This window comes from Pelophylax lessonae (genome assembly GCF_965119305.1).
Source record: "Pelophylax lessonae genome assembly, chromosome: 1".
NCBI lineage: Eukaryota > Metazoa > Chordata > Amphibia > Anura > Ranidae > Pelophylax > Pelophylax lessonae.
This window is the reverse complement of record NC_138768.1, coordinates 490283518-490307974: the sequence shown is the minus strand read 5'-3', so window position 1 is coordinate 490307974 and position 24457 is coordinate 490283518. Positions and strand designations below refer to the sequence as shown.

General features: G+C 44.0%; 1 protein-coding gene across 1 annotated transcript in view; it reads right to left on the bottom strand.

Moving 5' to 3' along the window:
* Positions 1-367: 367 nt before the first annotated feature.
* LOC309559900 (lysine-specific demethylase 4B-like) overlaps positions 368-24457 on the bottom strand; it is a 630996-nt gene continuing 606906 nt past the window's right edge. The window contains exon 21 of the mRNA XM_082263341.1: positions 368-770. Coding sequence (XP_082119467.1) covers positions 606-770 — 165 coding nt within the window. The 3' untranslated portion in view covers positions 368-605. The remainder of the gene's footprint in view (positions 771-24457) is intronic.

Genomic DNA, 24457 nt, shown 5'->3' with positions numbered 1-24457 from the left:
AGAAATATGCTTTTTTTAATTTTTTATAAGTACATGCATGAATGAACTAGATTTTTTTTCTTTATACGCTATTCAATCATACTTCCTCAAAATAACATCTCAGGGCTCTTTATGCACAAATATAAATGTGATAATGGATGTAGAATTGAAAAGGAAAAGGTTTTCTTTCTACAGTTGGGATATTCTATCTGACTTACATTTAAGCTGCGGTAATTATAATTAACATAAACAATACTGTTTCACATAAACATCCCATAAATAATCAACCCTATCATTTTAAAATGTCCTGTTTTGTTTTTTTATTTTTTGTTTTTTTATTTCAAAGCAAGACCTAAAAAACAAGGATCTCCCCAGATTTTTAAAGCTATTTTTAAAAGTTTCATCAAAAGTTTCCAAAAATAGGTGTTAATTACAAGCAATTTAAAGATAGCACCCAAAGAATTGCTGTTGTCCATAAACTCCGTGGAATTATGTGTCCATCATGTTGTAGTGGAGAGGATAAATCCAAGCATATGGTTAGTAAAATAGCTAAAGGTCCTTCAACATGGGATATTATGGAAAGTATTTCTCCACCTGCTGTTCAAAGTCGCTGGATGGCAGAGTCACTAAAAGTCAGAAGGATTAAAACTATTTTGTGTGATAGTTTCTTTTTCTTCGGAAAGGATCCCAATATTTTCTGTTATCTGGTTTGTTGCTGGACTGGCCATTCTTGGGCGCTTGATAATCTGTACATCCTCAGTGCCCTCCATAGGAGCTCCTGTGCTAAGTGACTTAAGAAGAAAATGTATGTAAAAAATAAACATATAACCTTTTTTAAAATACCAACGCATTTGATATGTTTTTTTTACTTTTTTAGTATTTCCCCATAAAAGTGAAATCAAAGAGAAATGAGTGAACTGATAATACAGTTTCAAGCAAAGTGAGCATTGCATTGGTGCACCAGTAAAAAAGCCCTGTTATCCTTCTGGGAAAGACAGCAACCCTTTTGTCACATTATCCTGTGAAACTGCTCTGAGACACCACACCAGGAATCTTAGAAGCAGGATGTGAATATGTGGCTTCTACATTCTCAGGTTCAGGAATTCTAATCTTTTTTTTTTTTTTTAACTGAAAACTTTTTATTTAAGTTTTACCAAGGAACAAAACAGCTCATGATAGTAAAAGCAGCAAAATACAGAAGAATGCATCAGTGTCACATTAACCATACGTAAAATAGAAGAAATTTAAGGCCATCAATCCAACCTACTCCAGTAAATTGAAGGAATCATTGCAAAGAACAGAACCATAACACATTTACAAAATAGAATAAGATTGAGATTGGATAATCCTCAAGCTAGAGGATACTTAATCTCTACATCAGAAGGAGAGGAAAAGGGGAGAATCAAAATGAAATATTGTACACGAGGTACACTGCGTCTATTGGGAGGGGAATCAGTTGGAGAAGGGGAAAGAAAAAGAGGGAGCGTGGGGAAAGGGGAATAAAAGGAAAAGAAGGGGAGGGGAGAAGTGCTCCACACTCTCAGATTCCATCCAAAGCATTCTGTCTGCATGCATCTATATCCAGGTGGATCAGACTTTGTCAAATTTTTGGGGGCAATTCCTACTCTCAAACGCAATTTTATATTGGGGAAGAATCGAGTGTATGGTCTTTCCCCACATAGCCACTATTAGAAGTGCAGAAGACTTCAAAACGTAAGGAAATCTCCCTTCACGTATAAAACAGGGCATAGGTGAGAAAAAGTTTAGTATAGCGATCTGCTAGATAATAGATAAATAATGGTTCCGTGTGCAGTGGAATATCACATACCTGACTAAGGGTTCGTGTCACTGACTCCCAATAGGGTTTGAGCTTTGGACACAACCACAACATGTGGAAAAAAGTGCCAGTGGAGCCAGTACACCTCGTGCAGCCAGGGTCAACCTGCGGGTATATGCTAGCTAAACGCTAGGGGATATAGTACACCCTGTGTAGAAATTAAGGCTGTATAAATCGATATTTATCTTAAATCATAGAAGTAACATAGGTGAACACATAGTCCTCTTCTGTAAACCCAGGAATATCCGCACGCCAACGCTGAAAGGTGCGAGTGGATTTGTTGTCATAGGGTAGAGATAAGCAGAGATATAGGGAGGACAGAGGCTTTCCCATAATCCGCGAGGGGAGGAGACGTTCAATTGGGTCAGACTCTCCAGAACAATAGGCTCAGAGAATTGAGTACACAAAGCATGTTTCAGTTGCCAGTATCTGAAGAGCATAGATCTCGGCAGGGAGTATTCTCGTTGCATACTGGCAAAAGGCATCACTCTTCCCTCAGAGAAAAATTTTATTTTTGTAAGAACCTACTGTAAAATCCTTTTCTCTGAGTCCTCTGACAGACGCAGCTCTCCATAGTTTCTTCACCAATGGGTAATGCGCCATCTACAGGAGCAGACCATGCAGTGAAACTTTTCAGAAAACTTTTCACCTGACACGCCTATAGGGGCTGTCCCTCATGACATTACCCCAGACACACTGTGCTCACTAATCAGTTTTGTAAGTTCTTACAAAAATCCAATTTTCTCTTACGTCCTCTGACAGACGCAGCTCTCCATAGTTTCTTCACCAATTGGACATCCCATAGCAGTGTAGGCATGAGGGGTGGGAAGAATGCCACCAACAACCGGTAACGTTTCATCAAGGCTAGAAAACATAGCCAACAGGGCAACAGAAAGCACTTTAAAACCAACAGGTGCTTGCCCCAAAACAAAAATTCACCCCATAAAGAGAACAACAAATCTCTTCAGCAAACAGCGGCCTGCAGAACTCTGTGGCCAAAGGAAGCATCCGAGGATGCCATCACATCAATCTTGTAGAATTTTGTGTCAAAGTGTGCACAGACGACCAGGTCGCCGATCCACACACCTGAGCCACAGAAGCCTGATGGCGAAAGCCCAAGATGCACTCATTCCTCTACTAGAATGTGCCCTTACAGGGAAAGGAGGAACCTGACCATTCAATGAATAGGCCTGAACAATAGTCTGTCTGAACCACTTTGATAAGGTTGCAGCAGTCGAAACCTTACGAGATTCCTCAGGAAGGACAAACAGCGAATCAGATGTCCAAAAGGGATCAGTGGCCGACAGGTAAACCCTGATCGCCCGAACCACATCCAGCGAATGCAAAGCAAATTCTTTGGGATGCTTGGACTTCACACAAAGTGAGGGCAAAACAATATCTTCATTGAGGTGGAAAACCGACACCACCTTAGCTAGGAAAGATTGGTTAGGTCGCAGAACAACCTTATCCCTATGAACGACCATATAAAGCGAACAGCAAGACAGAGCCGCCAACACAGACATCCTGCGAGCAGAGGTGATAGCCACCAGAAAGGCAACTTTCTGAGACAACAAAGGCAGAGAGATTTCTCTGATATTCTCAAAAGGGAGGTCGTTGCCGAACAGACAAAACCAAATTCAGATCCCACGGATGTAAAGAGGATCTCCTCGGCGGAGCCAGATGACGCACCCCTTGAATGAAGGTGCGATCAAGGAGTTAGTCGACAAGGGAAGTTGGAAGGAAAAGGCCAAAACCTGACCTTCAATCGTGCCCAGATGCAAATGATTGTTCCACTTTTTTCTGCAAGAAAGCGAAGACCCTCGCCACCAAAAAGGAATGAGGATGCAACCCATGCGACTCACACCATGCAATATACATCTTCCAAGTACGATGATAAATTGTCCTGGAAGTAGCCTTCCTAGCTCTCAACAAGATAGGAATCACAGTATCAGAGAGACCTCTGTCTCTCAACACCTGGCCTTCAACAGCAAAGCCGTTAAGGCCAGCAACCGTAAAGCAGGATGGAAGATCAGTCCTCGAGACAACAGATCTTCTCTCAGAGGCAGCCGCCAGGGAGGCTCGACGGCCATCCTTATAAAGGTCGCGTACCAAGACCGGCGAGGCCAGTCTGGTGCCACCAGAAACACCTGCACTTCCTCCACCGCCAACCTGTGGAGGAACCGAGACAACAGTTGTATCGGAGAAAAGGCATAAAGCAGCCAATAGCGGTTCCAAGGCACCACCAATGCGTCTGTGGCGTCGGCCAGAGGATCTCGAGCCCTAGCCACAAACTGCTCTACCTGTCAGTTTATACGAGACACAAACAGATCAACCTCCGAAGTTCCCCATCGGTCACGCAGGAGGCGAAAAAACCTCCGGATGCAGGGACCATTCCCCCTGATCCAGAACCTGACAACTCAGGTAATCTGCCTGAGATGTGAACCGCAGAGAGGGCTGGAATGTGCGCCTCGGCCCAAGTCAGAATCTCAGCAACTTCCTTATCTGCCCAGGCACTCTTGGTGCCCCCTTGGTGAATGATGTAAGCCACAGCCGTGGCAATGTCGGTTGGAACCTGAACCTGGAGACCATGTAACCGAGGCACCCAATGGAGCAGACAGAGTTTGATCGCCCTGAGCGCCAGGACATATATAGGCAAAGATTATTCCACCTTGACACAAGAGTACTGGCATCTGTGGTGATCACCGTCCACAACAGCGGCAGAAGGGACCTGCCCTGGCTCAGAGCAGGGAACAGAAGCCACCACGAGAGCTCCGACCCCGTGAGACGGCATAGACATATCACCCTGTCCAAGAACCGCAGATACTTGATCAACAAGGCAAGAATCTCTGCTGGCAGAGGTCTTGCGTGAAAATGGGCAAATGGGACCGCCTCGAAGGCCGATACCATCATCCCCAGGACCCCCATACAGGTCCGCAGGGAGGAGAGATCGTTGTCCATCAGGATCCTGATCTCGCCCTGCAAGGTCTGTAGTAATTTCCCTGGAAGAAAGACCCTCGCTTGAGCGGAGTCTAAGACCATGCCAAGATAACTCAGTCCTACTGATGGAGTCAGCGCAGATTTCTGGAGGTCGATGGTCCACCCGAACTCCTGAAAGCGTCTGAACTGTGAATGCCAGGTCGCCCGACAAGTTGGCAAAAGAGCTCGCCCTTAACAGGAGATCATCCAGATAGCCGAGGACCGCAATCCCCAGTTTGCGGAGCAAAGCCAGCACCGGGGCCAAACCTCGGTGAAGACACTGGGAGCGGCAGCTAGACTAAAGGATAATGCCACAAATTGATAGTGCTCTTCCGCCATCGCAAAACAGAGATACCGTTGGTGACCCACGTAAATAGGGATGTGCAGATACGCATTGTTTATTCGATGGAGGCCAGAAAATACCCTTGTTGTAAAGACGCCACCACTGAAAAGTCTGTACCAAGGCGGTTCAGCTATTTGAGGTCAGGAAATGGACGCACCTTGCCCTCCTTCCTGGGCACCGTGAACAGGTTTGAGTAAAAACCCCAAAACCAGTCCTGCTGAGGAGCCAGGACAATAACGCCCTGTGAAAGAAGATCCTGCACTGCCCCCCTGAGATCGGTCAAACGATCCGGAGACAGACGGAGATTTGATGGAAGGAACTTGTCCACTGGGCGAGACCGGAAATCGATCTTGTAGCCTGTTCGAATCAATTTGTGAACCCATTTGTCTGAATTCAGCGAAATCTAGGGTTCCCGAAAGTAACGCAGACGTCCCCCCACCCCTGAATCGGGTGAGGGCGTCCCTTCATGTAGAGGAGGACATGTCCGTTGTACCGGACTGACCGGCCTTGGGCTTACCCGACCAAGCCTTCTGGTTTCCTCTGGAGGCTCTGAACGGCTTGCATGTACCTGCGCCCCTGAGGCACGAAAAAGTCCCCTTGTTAGACCCTTGCTGAACACATCCAACGAGTCGCAAAAGAGGCGTTCACCCAAAAAGGGAAGAGCAGCCACGGCCTTCTTAGGAGCTTGGTCCGCCGACCAGCTCTTCAGCCACACCATGCGGCGTATTGTGCCCCCCCGCAGACACTCTGGCAACCAGAGGGGCCTCGTCCAGGGCCACAGCCCACAGTTACACCATGGCCTGGTCCATGTGATCCATGAGCTCAATTAGAGTCGGGGGAACCGACTCAGCATTCAAGGTGCTCATAAGCACCCAGGCCCCATTCCGTAACCGCCTGAAAAACCGGGACGAAGGCAAATACAGGTTTGAGAATCAAACCCGCCAACACATGCAGATGGCGAGAAAGGGATTACATTCGCCTGTCCATCGGGTCCTGAAACACCGGGGAGTCTTCCACTGGAAACACAGTGGATTTATTCATCCGGGAAACAGAGTGATCCACCACAGGTGACACTGTGCAAGGGGACAACGGCGCTGAAGGCGCTAGGGAACCACCAGCTTGTGGTTAATCTTTCGCCATTGCTCCTTCACGCTATCGTGAAAATCCTCGGGACAAGGAAAAACCTGACCCGACATCTGGGCTTTTGCGGAAGCCGAAGACAACCCGCTGTACCTGACTGTGTGGGCTCATCATCTACATGCAATGTCTCCCTTACTGATGAAATCAGTGCTTCCACCAAAGCGCATATCCGTGCCACAGCTGAGGGGGACTCATCCTCCTCGCCGGACAGGGATCCCTCAGGGAGGGCAGTGTCTGTGGCAACCATATCAGGCTCTGATCCAGAGGACTGAGGGGGCATCGGCCGTTTTTTGGATAGCAACTTGTAATATCACAAGATCCAGTTTGGAAGCCAGTTTTCTACTGCTGCTGACAGAGACATGAGGGATAGCGATCCGAAAGTTCCGGCATGTGCACAAGTAAAGTCTGAGGGAGAATCAATGTCCCGGGACTCCATTTGCAGTTTTAAAGAAAAACGCGTACAGTCCCTTTAAATTGCGGCTGCGTGAGGTACCGCGCTATACCGCTCTGCCATGGGAGTCCCCCTTTAAGGTTGCAAGAGCAACATGTGCCTTAGGAAACCCCACCAAGACAGAAGGCCCCTGTACTTTACCCCCCTGGAGCAGCAGCGCTGTGTCTTTCTTCAGCTTGCAGAAAACGCCTGACAGGAAGTGACACCACTAACAGGAAGTGATGCTCCGTTGCCCCGGTGACACCGGGACAAACAACTACACATCATTAGAATGCACCCAAAATCTAAAAAACAAGCCACAGAGCGGCGCAAACACTATACAGGAATCAACTGACAGTGATCGCCATCTCGTCATTAAACACACACATTTGTGGCTATAATTAAATAAACTAAACAAATTACTGATCAGACCCCGCTGATTCAGATTTAACACTTAAAAAGCTTATATTTAAATTTAAAAATGGATTTCAAGGGCAAATCACAACTATAAGTTGTAAAGATATACCCAGAATCTTATCCTAAGAGTAGGGGCCAGGACCTCAAAACCAGTCATCCATTAACAAAAATAACATACCACAAAACCACTAAAATATAAATACTAACACATAAAAATAAATACAAAAATTACAGAAGATAAAAAAATGTATTAGAAATTAAATACAAAGGTATTAAACATGTTCTAACGTTAACTCTAACGTTAGGTCTTAACTCCACGTTAAGACCTCTAGGGGCAGAAACTTTGGTCTTGTGAATCCAAAAAGATTCACGTCGACTTAACTGGCGTATGTAATTACCTCCTCGCCAGTGAGGTTTAACATTTTCGATGCCCCAAAATTTAAGACTGCTTGGATCACGGTTATGGACATTCCGAAAGTGTCTTGACACACTATGCGTTTTTAAGCCCTTTTTGATATTACCCACGTGTTCTCTGAGCCTAACCTGTATTGGCCTGGAGGTCCTCCCTATATACTGCATGCCACACCCCCACTCTAACATGTACACAACTCCTACAGTGGCACATGTTATGAGACCTCGGATGGTATATGATTTATTGGTGGCAGTCGCAGTAAAATCTTTACGTTTTTTACAATTGACTTTAGAATGCCTGCAAGCCACACATCGTCCGCATGCATAGAACTCTGACTAAAACAAAAAAGATCTGTTTTCAACAGGGATCGGAGGATCTACCACACCAGGGGCCAACTGATCCCTTAGGGTGGGTGCCTTCCTGTACACAAACTTGGGTATCTCAGCGAGAATGGGACCCAATATTCTGTCTTGTTTTAAAATGGACCAGTTCTTTTTGACTATTTTTTCCAAATTCTTATGTTGTATATTCGAAAATAAGCCTATATTGGTTTCCTTCAGGAGGATGGTCAACAATAGGTTTAGGGGCTACCAACACATTTCTGTCGAGCTCCTTAACTTTAGCTACCTCATTAGCCAATGAATCCCTATCGTAGCTTTTTGTGCAAAGCGTTCTACAAGTACCTCTGCTTGTGACAGATAGTCACATTCAGTGATACAATTACGCCGTAATCTGACAAACTGACCTTTCGGTATATTGCAGAGCCATAAACGGTGATGGCAGCTGTCGAGAGGAATATATGCATTTCGATCAGTTGCCTTGAAATGGTTCTGCATCTTAAAGTGGTCATTCTCGATAGAGATCTCTAAATCCAAGAAGACAATTTTCTCACTACTTGTATTCCAGGTCAGAGAGATGTTCTTGTTGTTAGCATTAATTTTGCTCATAAAGGATTCAAGGCCACTGATGTCTCCATCCCAGATTAGTATCGGGTCATCAATGTTCCTGTGGTAGCACAATAATTCAGGGGGGCGGCCATGGAACACCACCTCCCACTCCCAGTGGGCCATAAAGAAATTGGCCACACTGGGAGCGAAACGGGCTCGCATGGCAACCCCCCTTGTCTGAAGATAGTACTGTCTGTTGTACCAAAAATAATTTCTGGACAGACAGAAGTTCAGACATCTACACAAAAACCCTTTTTTCTTTCTAGGGAGATCAGATGTTCCTAATGCCCAATTTACTGCTGACAAAGCTTCTTCATGACTTCTAATAGTATACAGCGAACTTACATCTGCTGTAACCATTATCGTCGATTGGGTACAGGATAAGGATTCCAAAATTTGGATAACGTGTTTCATATCCTTAAGGTAGGCTTCCGTCTTGACTACCATGGGCTGCAGGAAGACATCCATGTATTGCCCAAGTCTCGCTGTGACTGAGTCGATCCCATTGACAATGGGACGACCAGGAGGTTGTTCAGCGTTCTTATGGATCTTTGGGAGACAATAGATAATAGGTGTCCTGCAAAACAGTGGGTCAAGATACTGGGACTCCTTTTTGGTCAACACACCCCTGGCTCTACCACCTTCCACTAAATCATGAAGTTCGTTTTTATATGAAATAAGCGGATCTTTACTCAGCAGAGACCTGGGTGATTTTGCCAATAATGATATCTTCAAATGGCAAAAAAATCTGGTAACCATACCTCAATCCAATGAGGCTGGTCCACCTTTGGATTCAGCACCTTTAACCCCTATGGAAAGGGTTAGACCTCAATATGTACCAACAATCCAGGAAGTAAGGTTCTCCACTCCCCAGAGAGGTAATGGCTAACCTCAGGGTGGTGGGAAAAGAGGCGGCAAAAAGAGGGGGAGGGGTGGTTGGAATTATCACCATCCGGGAGGTGGAAATGGTGGAAATAGTGGTTCTGTGTCCATTTGGAATAATGGGCATCGTTCCCCTCATAATCATTCTAGACCTCAACACAACCCTAGAGGTAGTCACTCCAGTAGGGGTTATGAACATCTGGACTATTCCACTCCAAACTCCTTTGAACCCTTACAGCATATAGGAAATACTGGCAATTTCCAAAATTATTTTTTAGGGTCTCCCATGAGATATGCAGAAGGGCCGCCCCCCCTTTTCGACCTCAAGTAGAGAGGTGGAGGAGGGACTCCACAGGTGTTCAACAAGGGAGAGCCAACAACTCCTTCCGCAAAAGAAAAAACAGAGAGGAAGTAGAGGGGGGCAGAGACTACAAAAGACCAAAAAACCAGAAGGGTCCGGTATTTATAACCTCAGTGGAGTACCCCTTAATGACGACGAACTTAGGACTCTAGACAGCGGTCTTAAGTTTGCTTCAGTCAAAAATCTTAATAAGTTCCAGGCATACGTAAGTATTAATAGATTTGTGAGGACTCTGAATATCAAAATATATTTTTTGTCTAACCCTATCGTTAGGAATTCTACTGCACCAGTTGTAGTGGATTTCAACCTTAGGAACAGATCCACATTTAACCCTGCTATTTCTGACAATAAACACATTGAGGTCTTTAGGAATATGGTGTGTAAGGACCTTGAGGGTTTAAATGTGAAAAAGGCTATGGACCCCCAAAACATTGAGAAGAAAAAACAATATTATCAGGCTCAGGCCCGCTGATAAAGGGGGTGGCCTGGTTATTCTCAGTAAAGAATATTATCGTGATGAGATGGACAAATTACTATCGGATCGGGATACATATTCTCTGCTGAGTAAAGATCCGCTTATTTCATATAAACACTAACTTCATAATTTAGTCGAAGGTGGGAGAGCCAGGGGTGTGTTGACCAAAAAGGAGTCCCAGTATCTTGATCCACTGTTTTGCAGGACACCTATTATCTATTGTCTCCCAAAGATCCATAAGAACACTGAACAACCTCCTGGTCGTCCCATTGTTAATGGGATAGACTCAGTCACAGCGGGACTTGGGCAATACATAGATGTCTTCCTGCAGTCCTTGGTAGTCAAGACGGATGCCTACCTTAAGGATACACGTTATCCAAATTTTGGAATCCTTATCCTGTACCCTATCGACGATAATGGTTACAGCGGACGTAAGTTCGCTGTATACTATTGTAAGTCATGAAGAAGCTTTGTCAGCAGTAAATTAGGCATTAGAAACATCTGATCTCCCTAGGAAGAACAGTGTTTTTGCATAGATGTCTGAACTTCTGTCTGTCCAGAAATTATTTCTGGTACAACAGACAGTACTATCTTCAGACCAGGGGGGTTGCCATGGGAGCCCGTTTCACTCCCAGTGTGGCCAATCTCTTTATGGCCCACTGGGAGTCGGAGGTGGTGTTCCATGGCCGCCCCCCTGAATTATTGTGCTACCACAGGTACATTGATGACCAGATATTAATCTAGGATGGAGACATCAGTGGCCTTGAATCGTTTATGAGCAAAATGAATGCTAACAAGAACATCTCTCTGACCTGGAATACGAGTAGTGAGAAAATTGTCTTCTTGGATTTAGAGATCTCTATCGAGAATGACCACTTTAGGATGCAGAACCATTTCAAGGCAACTGATCGAAAATGCGTACATTCTGCTCGACAGTTGCCATCATCGTTCATGGCTCTGCAATATACCGAAAAGGTCAGTTTGTCAGATTACGGCGTAATTGTACCACTGAATGTGACTGTCACAAGCAGAGGTACTTGTTGAACGCTTTGCACAAAAAGGCTATGATAGGGATTCATTGGCTAATGAGGTAGCTAAAGTTAAGGAGCTCGACAGAAATTTATTGGTGGCCCCTAAACCTATTGCTGACCATCCTCCTGAAGGAAACCAATATAGGCAAATTTTCGACTATAATATACAACATAAGAAGTTGGAAAAAAAAGTCAAAAAGAACTGGTCCATTTTAAAACAAGACAGAATATTGGATCCTATTCTCCCTGAGATACCCAAGTTTGTGTACAGGAAGGCACCCACCCTAAGGGATCGGTTAGCCCCTGATGTGGTAGATCCTCCGATCTCTGTTGAAAACAGATCTTTTTTGTTTTTGTTAGGGTTCTATGCATGCGGACGATGTGTGGCTTGCAGGCATTCTAAAGTCAATTGTAAAAAACGCAAAGATTTTACTGCGACTGGCACCAATAAATCATATACCATCTGAGGTCTCATAACATGTGCCACTGTAGGAGTTGTATACATGTTAGAGTGTGGGTGTGGCATGAAGTATAGGGAGGACCTCCAGGCCACTACAGGTTAGGCTCAGAGAACACGTGGGTAATATCAAAAAGGGCTTAAAAACGCATAGTGTGTCAAGACACTTTCGGAATGTCCATAACCGTGATCCACGCAGTCTTAAATTTTGGGGCATCGAAAATGTTAAACCTCACTGGCGAGGAGGTAATTACATACGCCAGTTAAGTCGACGTGAATCTTTTTGGATTCACGAGACCAAAGTTTCTGCCCCTAGAGGTCTAAACGTGGAGTTCGACCTCAATTGCTTTATTTCTGATCGTTAGAACATGTTTAATACCTTTGTATTTAATTTCTAATTAATTTTTTTATCTTCTGTAATTTTTGCATTTATTTTTATGTGTTAGTTAGTATGTATATTTTAGTGGTTTTGTGGTATGTTATTTTTGTTAATGGATGGCTGGTTTTGAGGTCCTGGCCCCTACTCTTAGGATAAGAATCTGGGTATATCTTTACAACTTATAGTTGTGATATGCCCTTGAAATCCATTTTTAAATTTAAATATAAGCTTTTTAAGAGTTAAATCTGAATCAGCAGGTCTGATCAGTAATTTGTTTAGTTTATTTAATTATAGCCACAAACTTATGTGTTTAATGACGAGATGGCAATCACTGTCAGTTGATTCCTGTATAGTGTTTGCGCTGCTCTGTGGCTTGTTTTTTAGATTTTCGGTGCATTCTAATGATGTGTAGTTGTTTGTCCCGGTGTCACCGGGGTAACGGAGCATCACTTCCTGTTAGTGGTGTTCCCCTTGCTGTATACCCGGTGTTCTGTGAGAATTACCTACCCGTGAGAAAAACCTACCCTTGTCACTTCCGGTTGCACGGCATTGTGTGTAACGCGGCGGTTACATTAAAACAGCTGTGCTACAATACGAGTCATCTCCGCTCCTGTCCCTGTCACTTCCCTGATCTCGGATAGTAAATATAAAAGCGGCGGCGGCTGTATGAAAAGATAAATCACGGAGCCGAGACACGCATTTATATTTACTAGCCAAGATCAGGGAAGTGTCAGGGACAGGAGCGGAGATGACTCGTATTGTAGCACAGCTGTTTTTATTTAACCGCAGCGTGGATAGGTTTTTTTCACGGACACCGTGATCATTTCATCATAGTGCGCATGCGCACTAGTCAGCTCCTCGGCTGCTCCATTCCGTATCCGGGGCTGTGAGATCTCCGTGATTTAGATTTCATACACCCGCCGCCGCTTTTACATTTAGTAGCCGAGATCAGGGAAGTGACAGGGGTAGGAGCGGAGATGATTCATGTTGCAGCCGAGCTGTTTTAATGTAACCTTTAATGTAACCGCCGCAACAGCTGATGCGGTGTAACGTTACAACACACTACTGTGAAAATTCCATACCCTCCGAGCATGCGCAATGCTAAGCTGCTCAGCTGTTCCATTACGTTTATGACAGGAAGGGACGTGGGTATGGTTTTTTTAACGTTACACCGGCCTTGCATAGTCAGATTGACTTCCGGGACCGTGACATCACGATCCGCCCATTGTGGGTGTGACTATGTGAGCCGGTGTCTGCTATATCTGGCCGTGCCCCTCTCCCTTGTCAATCGCTGACGAAGTCCTGCCTAGTGGGACGTAATGCCTACGAAGGGGGAGGGGCCGGTGACGTCACCCATTGCGGTCAGACGAGACTGCTGGTTGTAACATCTTCACGATTCGCTTTGTACATGCACTTATTGAGTGCCTAACCAGGTAATTTTATGCTATATTTAATACAAATAGCGCAGCGCTAAAATCATAAAGGACAAAATATAATAAAACAATTGATCATAAATAATAGTCCCAAAAGACAGCACTCCAAAAGAAAGAAGCCTTGAAGTCATGCAAGGAGACAGGGTGACTTAAAAGGATGAATGAACACACTTCACACCCCAGGTGAGATAGGGATCTCCTTACCAGAATGACCACCAAATTATAAGTGGTCAAGCAGGCATCTGATCAAATACAAGAAGGAAGCTGTATGGGACTCCAGATACAATCTTCAGCTATAAAATAATCCCCAGATGACAGTAGGTGAAGGAGGCATCAGTCATGTGCAAAGGAAAAAATGCTCCAATAGTGCACTAACCACTTGCCGACCGCCGCACGTCGGCGGTCAGCCCCTCACAGGCAGAGCGACGTAGGGATACGTCGCTAGCCTGTGAGGGTCTAGGGAGCGAGCGCGCGCCGCCGGAGGCACGCTCCCGCTCCAGCGTTGTCACAGACCCCCCCGCGCATGACCGGTGTACCCGATGTGCGCCGGTCACTCGGCGATCGTCGGTGCAGAGGGAGAAAGGCAGGCAGCTGATGTAAACAAGCCGCCTGTCATTCTCCCCTGTGTAGAAACAGTGATCATAGGGTTCTACTATGTAGGAACGTTGATCACTGTTCCTACACCTCAAGTCACAGCCAATCACCGTTAGAAGCACGCTCCTAGGGATACACATAACCCCTCCCTCTCAAAAAAAAGTTAACCCCTTCACTGCCAGTGTAATTTTACAGTAACAGTGCATATGTATAGCACTGATTACTGTAGAAATGTCACTGGTAACCCCAAAAGTGTCAAAAATGTCAGTCAAGGGTCCGATCTGTCCGCCGCAATGTCGCAGTCCCGCAAAAAAAAAAAAACGCAGATCGCCGCCATTACGCGTTAAAAAAAAAACAACAAAAATGACAAAAATCTTTACCTTTGTTAGTAAACGCAATAACTTTTGCGCAAACCAATCAAAATACGCTTTTTGCGATTTTTTTTACCAAACATATGGTAAAAAAAAAAAATTGGCCCAAAATGTTAAAACATTTTGATTTTTACTTTTTTTGGGGGGGGGAATTTCATATTAAAAAATTTGAAAAATATTGTTATTTTTGCAAAATTGACGCTGTTTTTTTGTTTATAGCGCAAAAAGTAAAAATCGCACAGGTGATCAAATACCACCAAAAGAAAGCTCTGTTTGTGGGAAAAAAAAACGTCAAATTCGTTTAGGTACAGCGTCGCACGACCGCGCAATTGTCCGTTAAAGTCACGCAGTGCCGAATCACAAAATAGGCCCTGGTTAGGAAGAGGGTAAAATCTTCCGGATTTTAAGTGGTTAAAAGAGAACAATTTATTGAGCATAATAAAATAATAATGTCCGGACCCTTGTTTTCATGTGGACCTGTGATCTGTTGCCTGTGAGGTGAAATATATCTATTGGGGAAGAGGATTGATGATCTCATCCTTATTGGTGTTATCCTTAGAGAGAGCATAAGTCTTATTAGCCCGTTTGGTGACACAGGGGCTAAGCGTGAGGTGAGAAGTTAATGAGACTGGGTGAAGTATTACCAGCACACTGAAGAGCACTGATTATTTACCTTGTGCATGTTGGTCTGGGGTGGTAAGCGGGGTCCCCCAAGGCTCAGTCCTGGGACCAACCTTGTTCAATTTATTCATAAACAGCATTGAGGTCGGGATCAGTAGTTCAATATCAGTTTTTGCAGATGACACAAAAATTGGGCAGGGCAATAACTGCACAGCATGAAGCAGATATCCTACAGAATGACCTGGACAAAATAACAGAGTGGGCAACGACATGGCAAATGAGGTTTAATGTGGAGAAGTGTAAGGTTTTGCACTTGGGGACTAAAAACATAAAAGCACAATACACTTTAGGGGGGAAACCTTTGGGGGAATCAAAAATGGAGAAAGATCTGGGAGTCTTGGTAGAGGATAGACTAGGCAATAGCATGCAATGTCAAGCGGCAGCTGCCAAAGCCGGCAGAATATTAGCATGCATAAAGAAAGGGATGTATTACAGAGATAAAACTATAATCCTTCTGTCACGATTTGCCACGCCCACGGCAACTAGCTAACCGAGACGTGGTTTCGTGACTGGGATTTATAAGGGAATAAGGGAAATACTACTGAGTAATAAGACTAGCTGTGATACTTTCACAGCCTGCACTGCCTTTGGTCACAACTAGAGGGAGACTCCACTCCAATCCAGCTGGCTGGCTGACCACACACAGGCAGATACAAATCTTACATACAATCTGGTGCACTCTAAAGCCCCGTACACACGTACTGATCTTTTGTCCAGGGCTGTCGTGTCTGTTGAAAACTGCAAAAGACTGCACACAAATTTTGTCGGCCAACGACAGCCGACTGCAGAAGTGATGTCACGTGATGGTTAACTTTCCGTGTGTTTTTTCTTTTCTGAGCATGCCCAGTCTTGCAAATCTGCTGATTGTCGGCCGAATTCTGTACTGACTGGCGAACAATCGGCCGTTCTGGTGTTGGCCAACAAAAATTTTAATGCCTGCAGGACAGATTCTGTTCGGCTGAAAATGCGCTGTCGGCTGTCGGAAGCATCATACTAACAAGCCTACAATCGGCCGTCGGCCGAATATTTACGGCCGACAATCGGTACGTGTGTACGGGGCTTAAGGGTTAGGGAGCAGTCTAGCAATTATCGCACACTACTAGGATTCCTCCAGCTATCCTACAAGCTAGAACCCCTGTGTTAATCACTCTTCCCACTGTCCCCACACCCACACACCACAAACGATAGCCTGCCACCACCCAACAGTTTGTCCGCAGACTGGTCTGCTGGGACACCACACACATGCAGATCTCTGTCTGGTGTACAATCTGCATGCAATCTGCCAACACACAGTGCAATTGCATACAGATTGGCATGTAGCGTAGACCAAGCAATTAGGCAATAAAATGCAACAATCTCTTCAGAGATATGAGTCCTAGCTTAGTACACAGAAGGGTTATAATTTAATATCCCGAAAGTGGGCAGTGCATAAGAAATATATACAAAGCAAAAGGAGTTACAAAAATACAAAAAGATAAGAAGACACACAATTGGCAATTTGCTATGAAAATAAAAAGGAATAAAACAGAAAATAAACTTTACTGAAGTTAATCCTTGGTAGAAGCATACCGCAAACCGTGTGGGACTCCCCAGTTCAGAACTGGCTTCATGGAAGAACAATGAACATATCTCAGGTTTCCCAATTTATTGGAATATGAATGTGGGCTGGACTTTAGCCCTTGACCAATCAACCCCAGGGGGTGTCCCCACCTCAGCACACACGATGTTCTGTGTTCTGAACTGACCAGAGCTGAATTGGCCCAGAACGGTTCTGACACCAGCGCATAGGTCTGATCGCGACAATACCAAACACTGCCTGCCTGCCGCAATCAGGCGCCATACAACGGTTTTGTGCAATTCTCCAGGACCCCACACATGCCACAGACACAGATTTACATGTACTTGAAGCCCAACACGTGAATCATAAGAAGGAATTATTTTCATCTCTCTGCCACTAATATTTTAACTTTTATGAGAGATAAAATACATTCCTTTGATCTGATGATATCAATCCATGCTGGCAGACTGTTAGGAGCCTCTCACTGACCCCCTGCGGATTTCCGCAGCCAAAATGACTAGCAGTCTTCTTTTGAAGCTTCATGGATGTGACAATTCTCTTGTTTACTGGTATGTGAGACTCTAATTGGCACCCAGATGTCAACTCTATCCCAGAGAGCAGCTCTGTCCTTTCAAATGCTAATAAAAAGGACATATTGACTGATAATAAATACTATTTCTTAATAGCCCAAAATGACACTACATATACAATTATACTATTTCTACAGATCACTTCATATCTCACTAATGCAAAGCTACCCTACTTTGACATTTATGTTACACCTTCCACTTTATAAAACTCTGGTCCGACCACATCTGGAGTATTCTGTCCAGTTCTGGTCGCCAGTCCTCAGGAGGGATGTGTTGGAGCTGGAGAGAGTCCAGAGAAGGGCAACTAAACTAATTAGGGGATTGGAGGACCTTAATTATGAAGAGCTGCAGTCTGCAATCACTTGATTTATTCTCCCTGGAGAAGAGACGCCTGAGAGGGGACATGATAGCAATTTATAAATATCTCAATGGTGATCTTCGCATAGAAAAAAAGCAGAAAAAAGATCCTAAAGATCCCTCATCTTATAGGCCTATTGCCTTACTAAACACAGACCTAAAGATTTTTGCAAATTGGTTCCGAATAGACTACAGGAGTTTTTACCTTACTTGGTACACGCGGACCAAGTGGGGTTTGTGCCAGGGAGACAGGCCCCTGATGGAACTAGAAGAATTGTAAATCTGCTGGTGCGGATGGGATCCTGTCAGACGCCTTCACTGCTCCTATCTTTGGATGCGGAGAAGGCGTTCGACAGGATCCATTGGGGCTACTTAGAAGCAGTTTTGGGTAGGTTTGGGATAGAGGGATGGCTGAAAAAGAATATAATGGCTCTTTATTCTGCACCAACAGCGAATGTATCATTATCTGGATTGTTATCTAAAACCATTGGGATAACCAATGGGACGAGGCAGGGATGTCCCCTCTCACCAGTTGTCTTCGCGTTGCTTATGGAGCCTTTTGCCCAGAGCGTTAGGGACAACGCAGGGATAACTGGCTGGAGGGTCGCTGAAGTAGAACATAAGATCAGCTTGTTCGCTGATGATGTTATGTTAATCATCACAAACCCACTCTCTTCCTTGATAGAGGTTGAGAGAATGATAAATGAATTTAGCGCAGTGTCATTTTATAAATTAAATATTACAAAATCACAAATTATGGGCATTAATATCACCACTTTGATACAAAAACGGATGAAAGCAAAATTTTCATTCGCATGGTCTCCATCTATACCTTTCTTGGGGATTATCCTAACCCCACATACTTCCCTGCTTTACGATCATAATTATAGACCATTTTTGGATAACCTATCACTACAAGTTAGGGACTTAAAAATACAAGACTTGACCACAGCAGAAAGAGTGGCTACGTTAAAAATGATTATTTTGCCTAAATTACTTTACCTGTTCCGTACATTACCAATTACCCTTCCATCTCAATATTGCACCTCGGTTCAAAAGCAATTCAACCAAATTATATGGCAAGGGAAACCACCTCGATGTTCATCCCTTATTATGAGGAGACATAGGAGGCACGGAGGGATGGGGGTCCCTTCGGTTCTCGCATATTATAGAGCATCTGTACTTGACCAACTGAAGTATTGGTGGTCCCCTGAGCAGCATAAAAGATGGTTGAGAATAGAGATGAACAACTGTAAACAGGAGAATCTTAGAATCACAATGTTGGCTGCAATATTAGGATCCGAGGTCCCTGTTATACAATCTATAGTGGTTAAAACAGCCCTAACAGTCTGGGCAGAAATCGTAGGAAAGCTATTAGAACATGGGATGATGTATGAATTCTCCACTCCATTGGCAGTTCTTCCGTGCTTTATCCCTAACCTTCATATAAACCTATGGTTAAGAAGTGGTGTTGATAGTTTGAAAGATTTGTATAGCGACACAGGTATTTATTCATTTGAGAGTTTGACACATCGGTATAAAATACCATCATCAGCATTAATGAGCGATTATCAAATACGTTCGTTTTTACAGAAGAACAACCTTACTCTATATCTTAAATTACCAACCACTATGTATAAGTTGTACCAAGAACCAATGACTACCTCTAATGGTATTTCAATTATTTACGATATATTGAACAAACACAATATTTATTCTAAATCCACTACTGTTTTGAAATGGGAGAGAATATTGGGGAAAGTTTTTCCCGAAATAAGCTGGTTGAAAGCCTTTGATATTACATACATCTCATCCAAATGTATTAACCATTGGGAATTATACCAAAAAATCTTGAATTTTTGGTATTTAACTCCCATGAAATTGTCCAGATTCTATTCCTCAACGTCAGCATTATGTTGGAAAGAATGCGGTGAGCAAGGATCATTATTTCATATAATTTGGGACTGCAGATCGATTAGAGCATTTTGGTACAGAATATTTTCCCTGGTATCAGAACTGGTGGGAAAAAATATAGTCCCAAACTCTGATATGGCGATCCTTCACTTAAATATATACGAGATTCCCCTAGAGTTCCGAGTAGTAGTTATGCATCTCTTATTAGCGGCAAAGCTTTTAATCACTAGAAGATGGAACTCTCAGGAGGTACCAACTCCATCCGATGCGGTTGAATTATTAAATCAACAATGTCAGATGGAAAAAATTGTGGCTACTTTAAGTGCAACAAAGAAAATGTTTGAAGTTAGTTGGAAATCATGGTTAAATAATATAAGATGTACAGTAACATTGGAATAGGATCAAAGTAGCTGGGATAACATAAATATCGTTAGGCAGTCTTAGACTTGTTTTATTTGCCTCTATAAAAATTAATGTTAAATGAAGAGAGATTTGAAACAACGGTATTCTAAATATGGTAACCCCCTCAGTGGGGGTCAAAACTATACTGGAAGGAAGGGGTGTTTTTTTTTTTTTTTTTTCTCCTTTTCCCTCTCTTTTTTTTCCTCTGGTAGTATAACGTTATAGCTGACAAATTTACTGCAATAATGTTGTTCTTGTTTTTGCTACTGGATTTTGTATTATTTTTTTCCTCCTGTGGTCTGTATATTATTTTGTTATGTGAAAAATTAAAATAAAGAGATATTGAAACAAAAAAAAAAAAAGCTATTCAGTCCAAAGGATTGCATGAGGACTCGAGGACATACAATGCGAGGAGAAGCGTTTTAACCTCAGGCAACGTGGGGGGTTCTTTACTGTTAGGGCTACAATATTGTGGAATTCTCTACCACAAGAGGTGGTTTCTGCAGGAAGTATGGTGGCTTTCAAAAGACTCTTAGACGTACATCTCAAGGATCAGAACATTCAGGGGTATGAGAGATGATTACGGCCACACACACCTACACAGGTAAACTGGATGGACTATTGTCTTTATTCAACCTCACCTACTATGTAACCCTGATTTAAACAACCAACATTTTAACAAAATCCCTTCTCTACTATCTGGGTACTGGGAACACAATGCGGGTTCCTCCTCCTCAGAAATGTTATGGGATTCCTTTAAAGGCCTACAGTAGGGGTTAATACATTTCTTCCATTGCGGCGGTCCTACATGACCAACCCCTCACAATAATCCCGGAGGTTGTCAACAGTGTGGGTGTGACTGTTTCCTCCCCCCCGGAGGTCTTGGAGACCTTCAAGTGTTTCTATGAATCACTGTACGCCTCTGCTCTGCCCTCTGGCTTAGGCTCGGATGACCTACATGATCTGCTCGATTCCTTGGCCCTTGGATGGTTGTTGGATGAGGAAAGGGAGGCGCTGGTGCGCCCTTTCACCACCACCGAAATCCTTGGCGTGATTAATTCCTTCTCTTTGGGGAAAGCACCGGGTCCCGACGGTCTCCCTATGGACTTTCATAAACCCTATGACGAGCTATTGGCCCCGCTGCTGAGCTCCCTGTTTACCCAATGTCTGATGGGTGGAGTGCTACCCGCCTCCATGCGACATGCTCATTTAACCCTGATATACAAACCACCTAAGGATCCTATATCCTGTGCCTCCTACAGGCCCATAGCCCTACCAAAAATTCTGACAAAACTCCTGGCCCTTAGACTTCACCCAATGCTTCCATCCGTCATAGCTCCTTATCAAACAGGCTTCATGCCTCACAGATCCACAGATGTTATCTCCGCAGACTGTACACGAACATACACACTTCGCGTCTCAATGTTGGTTCACGTGTGGTGGCCTCTCTTGGTGTAGAGAAGGCCTTTGACATCGTTGAGTGGTCTTTCTTATGGGAGACGCTTCGTAGGATAGGGTTCCCTCTATTTTTCATAACCTGGCTCAAGGTGTTGTATCAGAACCCTAGTTCTTCGGTCCCCCCCAGAGCTGCAAATGGGCACCAGGCAGGGCTGCCCTCTCTCTTTTCGGTGCGGTTTGCCATCGCCATCGAACCAATAGCTGAGGCTCTACGCACCTTGCCGTATATATCAAAGGACTGCGCATCGGTCTGCTGGAAGAGAGGGTCGCCCTGTACGCTGATGATATGCTCCTTTTCTTGAATGATGTGGGCTATCTTTACAGGGTGCCCTACGGGTTCTCAACGACTTCTCCAAGCTCACCGGGCTCAGAGTCAACTGGTCAAAATCCCTACTATTCCCAATAGACCCATCGGCCAAATTAGCAACCTCTCTGAACCCTCCATTACAATGGGTAGATTCCTTCAAATATTTGGGGGTGGTAGTCTCCCGGCAGGCTCAGGATTTCCTTCCCCTGCATTTGACTCCGGTTCTTCAACAAGTTAAGACCAAATTGAAATCCTGGGAAAATCTACAATTATCACTACTGGGCCGTATAAACTTAATAAAAATGAAAATAATCCCCAAATTTACATATCTACTATGTCACTCCCCAAGTTGGATACCAAAATCTTGTTTTAAGAAGTTAAACCAGCTGTTTACATCCTTCCCTTGGGGCCCTCACCCACCACAATACAAACAAAGTACTTAAATGAGACCATATTCTCAGGGGGCATTTCATTCCCGACTGTCATAAATACTTCCTTGCTGCCCAACTGGTTACAGTTGCATGGTGGTTCAATCCAGACCATTCAAATACTTCCACACTCCTGGAAGCGACAATAGTCTGCTCGCTGGAAGCTCTTAAGTGTCTTGTTTTAAGAGGCCTACAAGCTCCCTATAAACTTAGCCGTCTCCCCTAATACCCTGCTGTGGCTAAATCCCTTCTTACCACACTTTTACACCCTTCCAGACCTGCACACATGGACCAGATATGGCATTAAAACTATCTCTCATGTAGCTCCACAACAATCCTTACTTCAGCTGGCACAACTCTCTACCTCATACAATGTTCCATCACACTACCTCTTCCGTTACCTTCAACTTTCTCACGCTTTCACTTCTCAATTTCCACACTGCTCTTGCACAATTATACAATCGGCCATAGAGGAGATCCTCCACACAGAATGCTACAAAAAGCCCACCTCCCGTTTATACTCTCATTTAAGAGGCTTTGGTTGAGATGGAAACAGGATATTCCGGAACTAGACAATGACGATTGGGATGACGTGTGGGACTTTCCATTCTGGACCCTGGTCTCCTTACGCGATTGCCTTGTACAGTTCAAGATAGTTAATAGAGCTTACTTTACTCCTAATAGGATCAACAAAATCAACCCAAGTCCTCCGGAATGCTGGCAATACGGCCACTTTCCGGGCAACTTTACCCAAATCTTCGGGTCCTGCCCCAAAATAGTGAATTATTGGGAAGAAGTACTGTCTCTCATTAACTTAGTCACATCACTTTCCATTCAACCCTCCAAGAGCGTTTGTTTATTAGGCCTGGTAGATACCCTGGCTTTGACTACAGTAAAAAGAACCCTGATCAGTCTACTCCTATTCTACGCCAGGAAGCAAATAGCAATGCAATGGAAAAAGCCAACCCCCCCCCATCTATTTCCCAATGGAAGCGTCTTGTACATGATAATCTCCCTTTATACAAGGATACATATTACCATAAAAGTTGCTCCAAAAAATATGACAAGATCTGGCATAGTTGGATAGCCGAACCCACAACCGCACCAGTTGCATGTCAAGCGGCACCGTGAAATATATTGTATTTGCCTATATTAGAACCACTTCTGTAAAATGTATTGTATACATCTCATGTGTAGGTCTATGTTATCCGTGTGGACCTTTATATTTACTATGCAAATGACATCTCTCACGTTTGAACACAGAACTGAAACAAACCCACGGACTATTTTGAGTTATTATTTATGAGCCATACATCAAGTTAGTATGTTTTCTTTTGTTTTTCTTTTTTGTCTGTAATGTTTAATCTGTTTTATTCAAAACCTCAATAAACAGATTTATAAAAAAAAAAAAAAAGGGCTAGCTAGGAGAGCGAACACAGTCATAGCTAGTATAATTCATGAGGATCAGGCTGGCTTTATGCCAAACAAATCCACAGCTGTTAATTTCAGAAAGTAGTATGTTAATATACAGGAAAATTGGAAAAACACATATAGGAAGGAGAGGGCTGCACACCTCCAATAATTGCAAGCAAAGGAAAAGAAATCCCCCCAGGGTTTTTACTTTCCTTTTCTTGTATGTCAATATAAAAACCCCAGCAGACAATATGGGCAATAGGGCACTGCTGTCTTTGGACGCCAATAAGGCTTTCGACAGCATTGAGTGGGGGTACTTGTGGGCTGTGCTGGAGAAGTTCGGATTTGGTCCTAATTTTATCGCATGGATATGTCTGATGTACTTTCAGCCAAAGGTGTCCATTAGAGAGTGAGGGAAAATGTCGGCCAGTTTTCAGTAAGTGAAGGGCACAAGGCAGGGTTGCCCCCTCTTCCCGCTCTTGTTTGCCATGGCAATTGAGCCCCTGGCGGCAAGCATTAGGGCTCAGGCTTCCATAGTGGGGTTCAGATATGGTAACCTATAGGAGAAGATCTTACTTTATGCAGATGACATGCTACTGTTGTTGGGGGACACAGCGACCTCACTAAGAGCAGCCATCTCTACCATTGCAGACTTTGAAAAATTTTCAGGGCTAACGATTAACTGGTCTAAATCCGCCTTTTGCCATTGGACCGGGATGCTTACCCCCAAGTGGGAACCTATTGCCCAGTCCCAGTAGTGACATCATTCAAATACTTAGGTGTAATTATATTCCCCACAACCACTTGACTTTTGCCATCTGAATATACACCCACTGCTGGTAAAATTTAGCGATAAAGCCAAAATATGGAACAAATTGTGGCTAA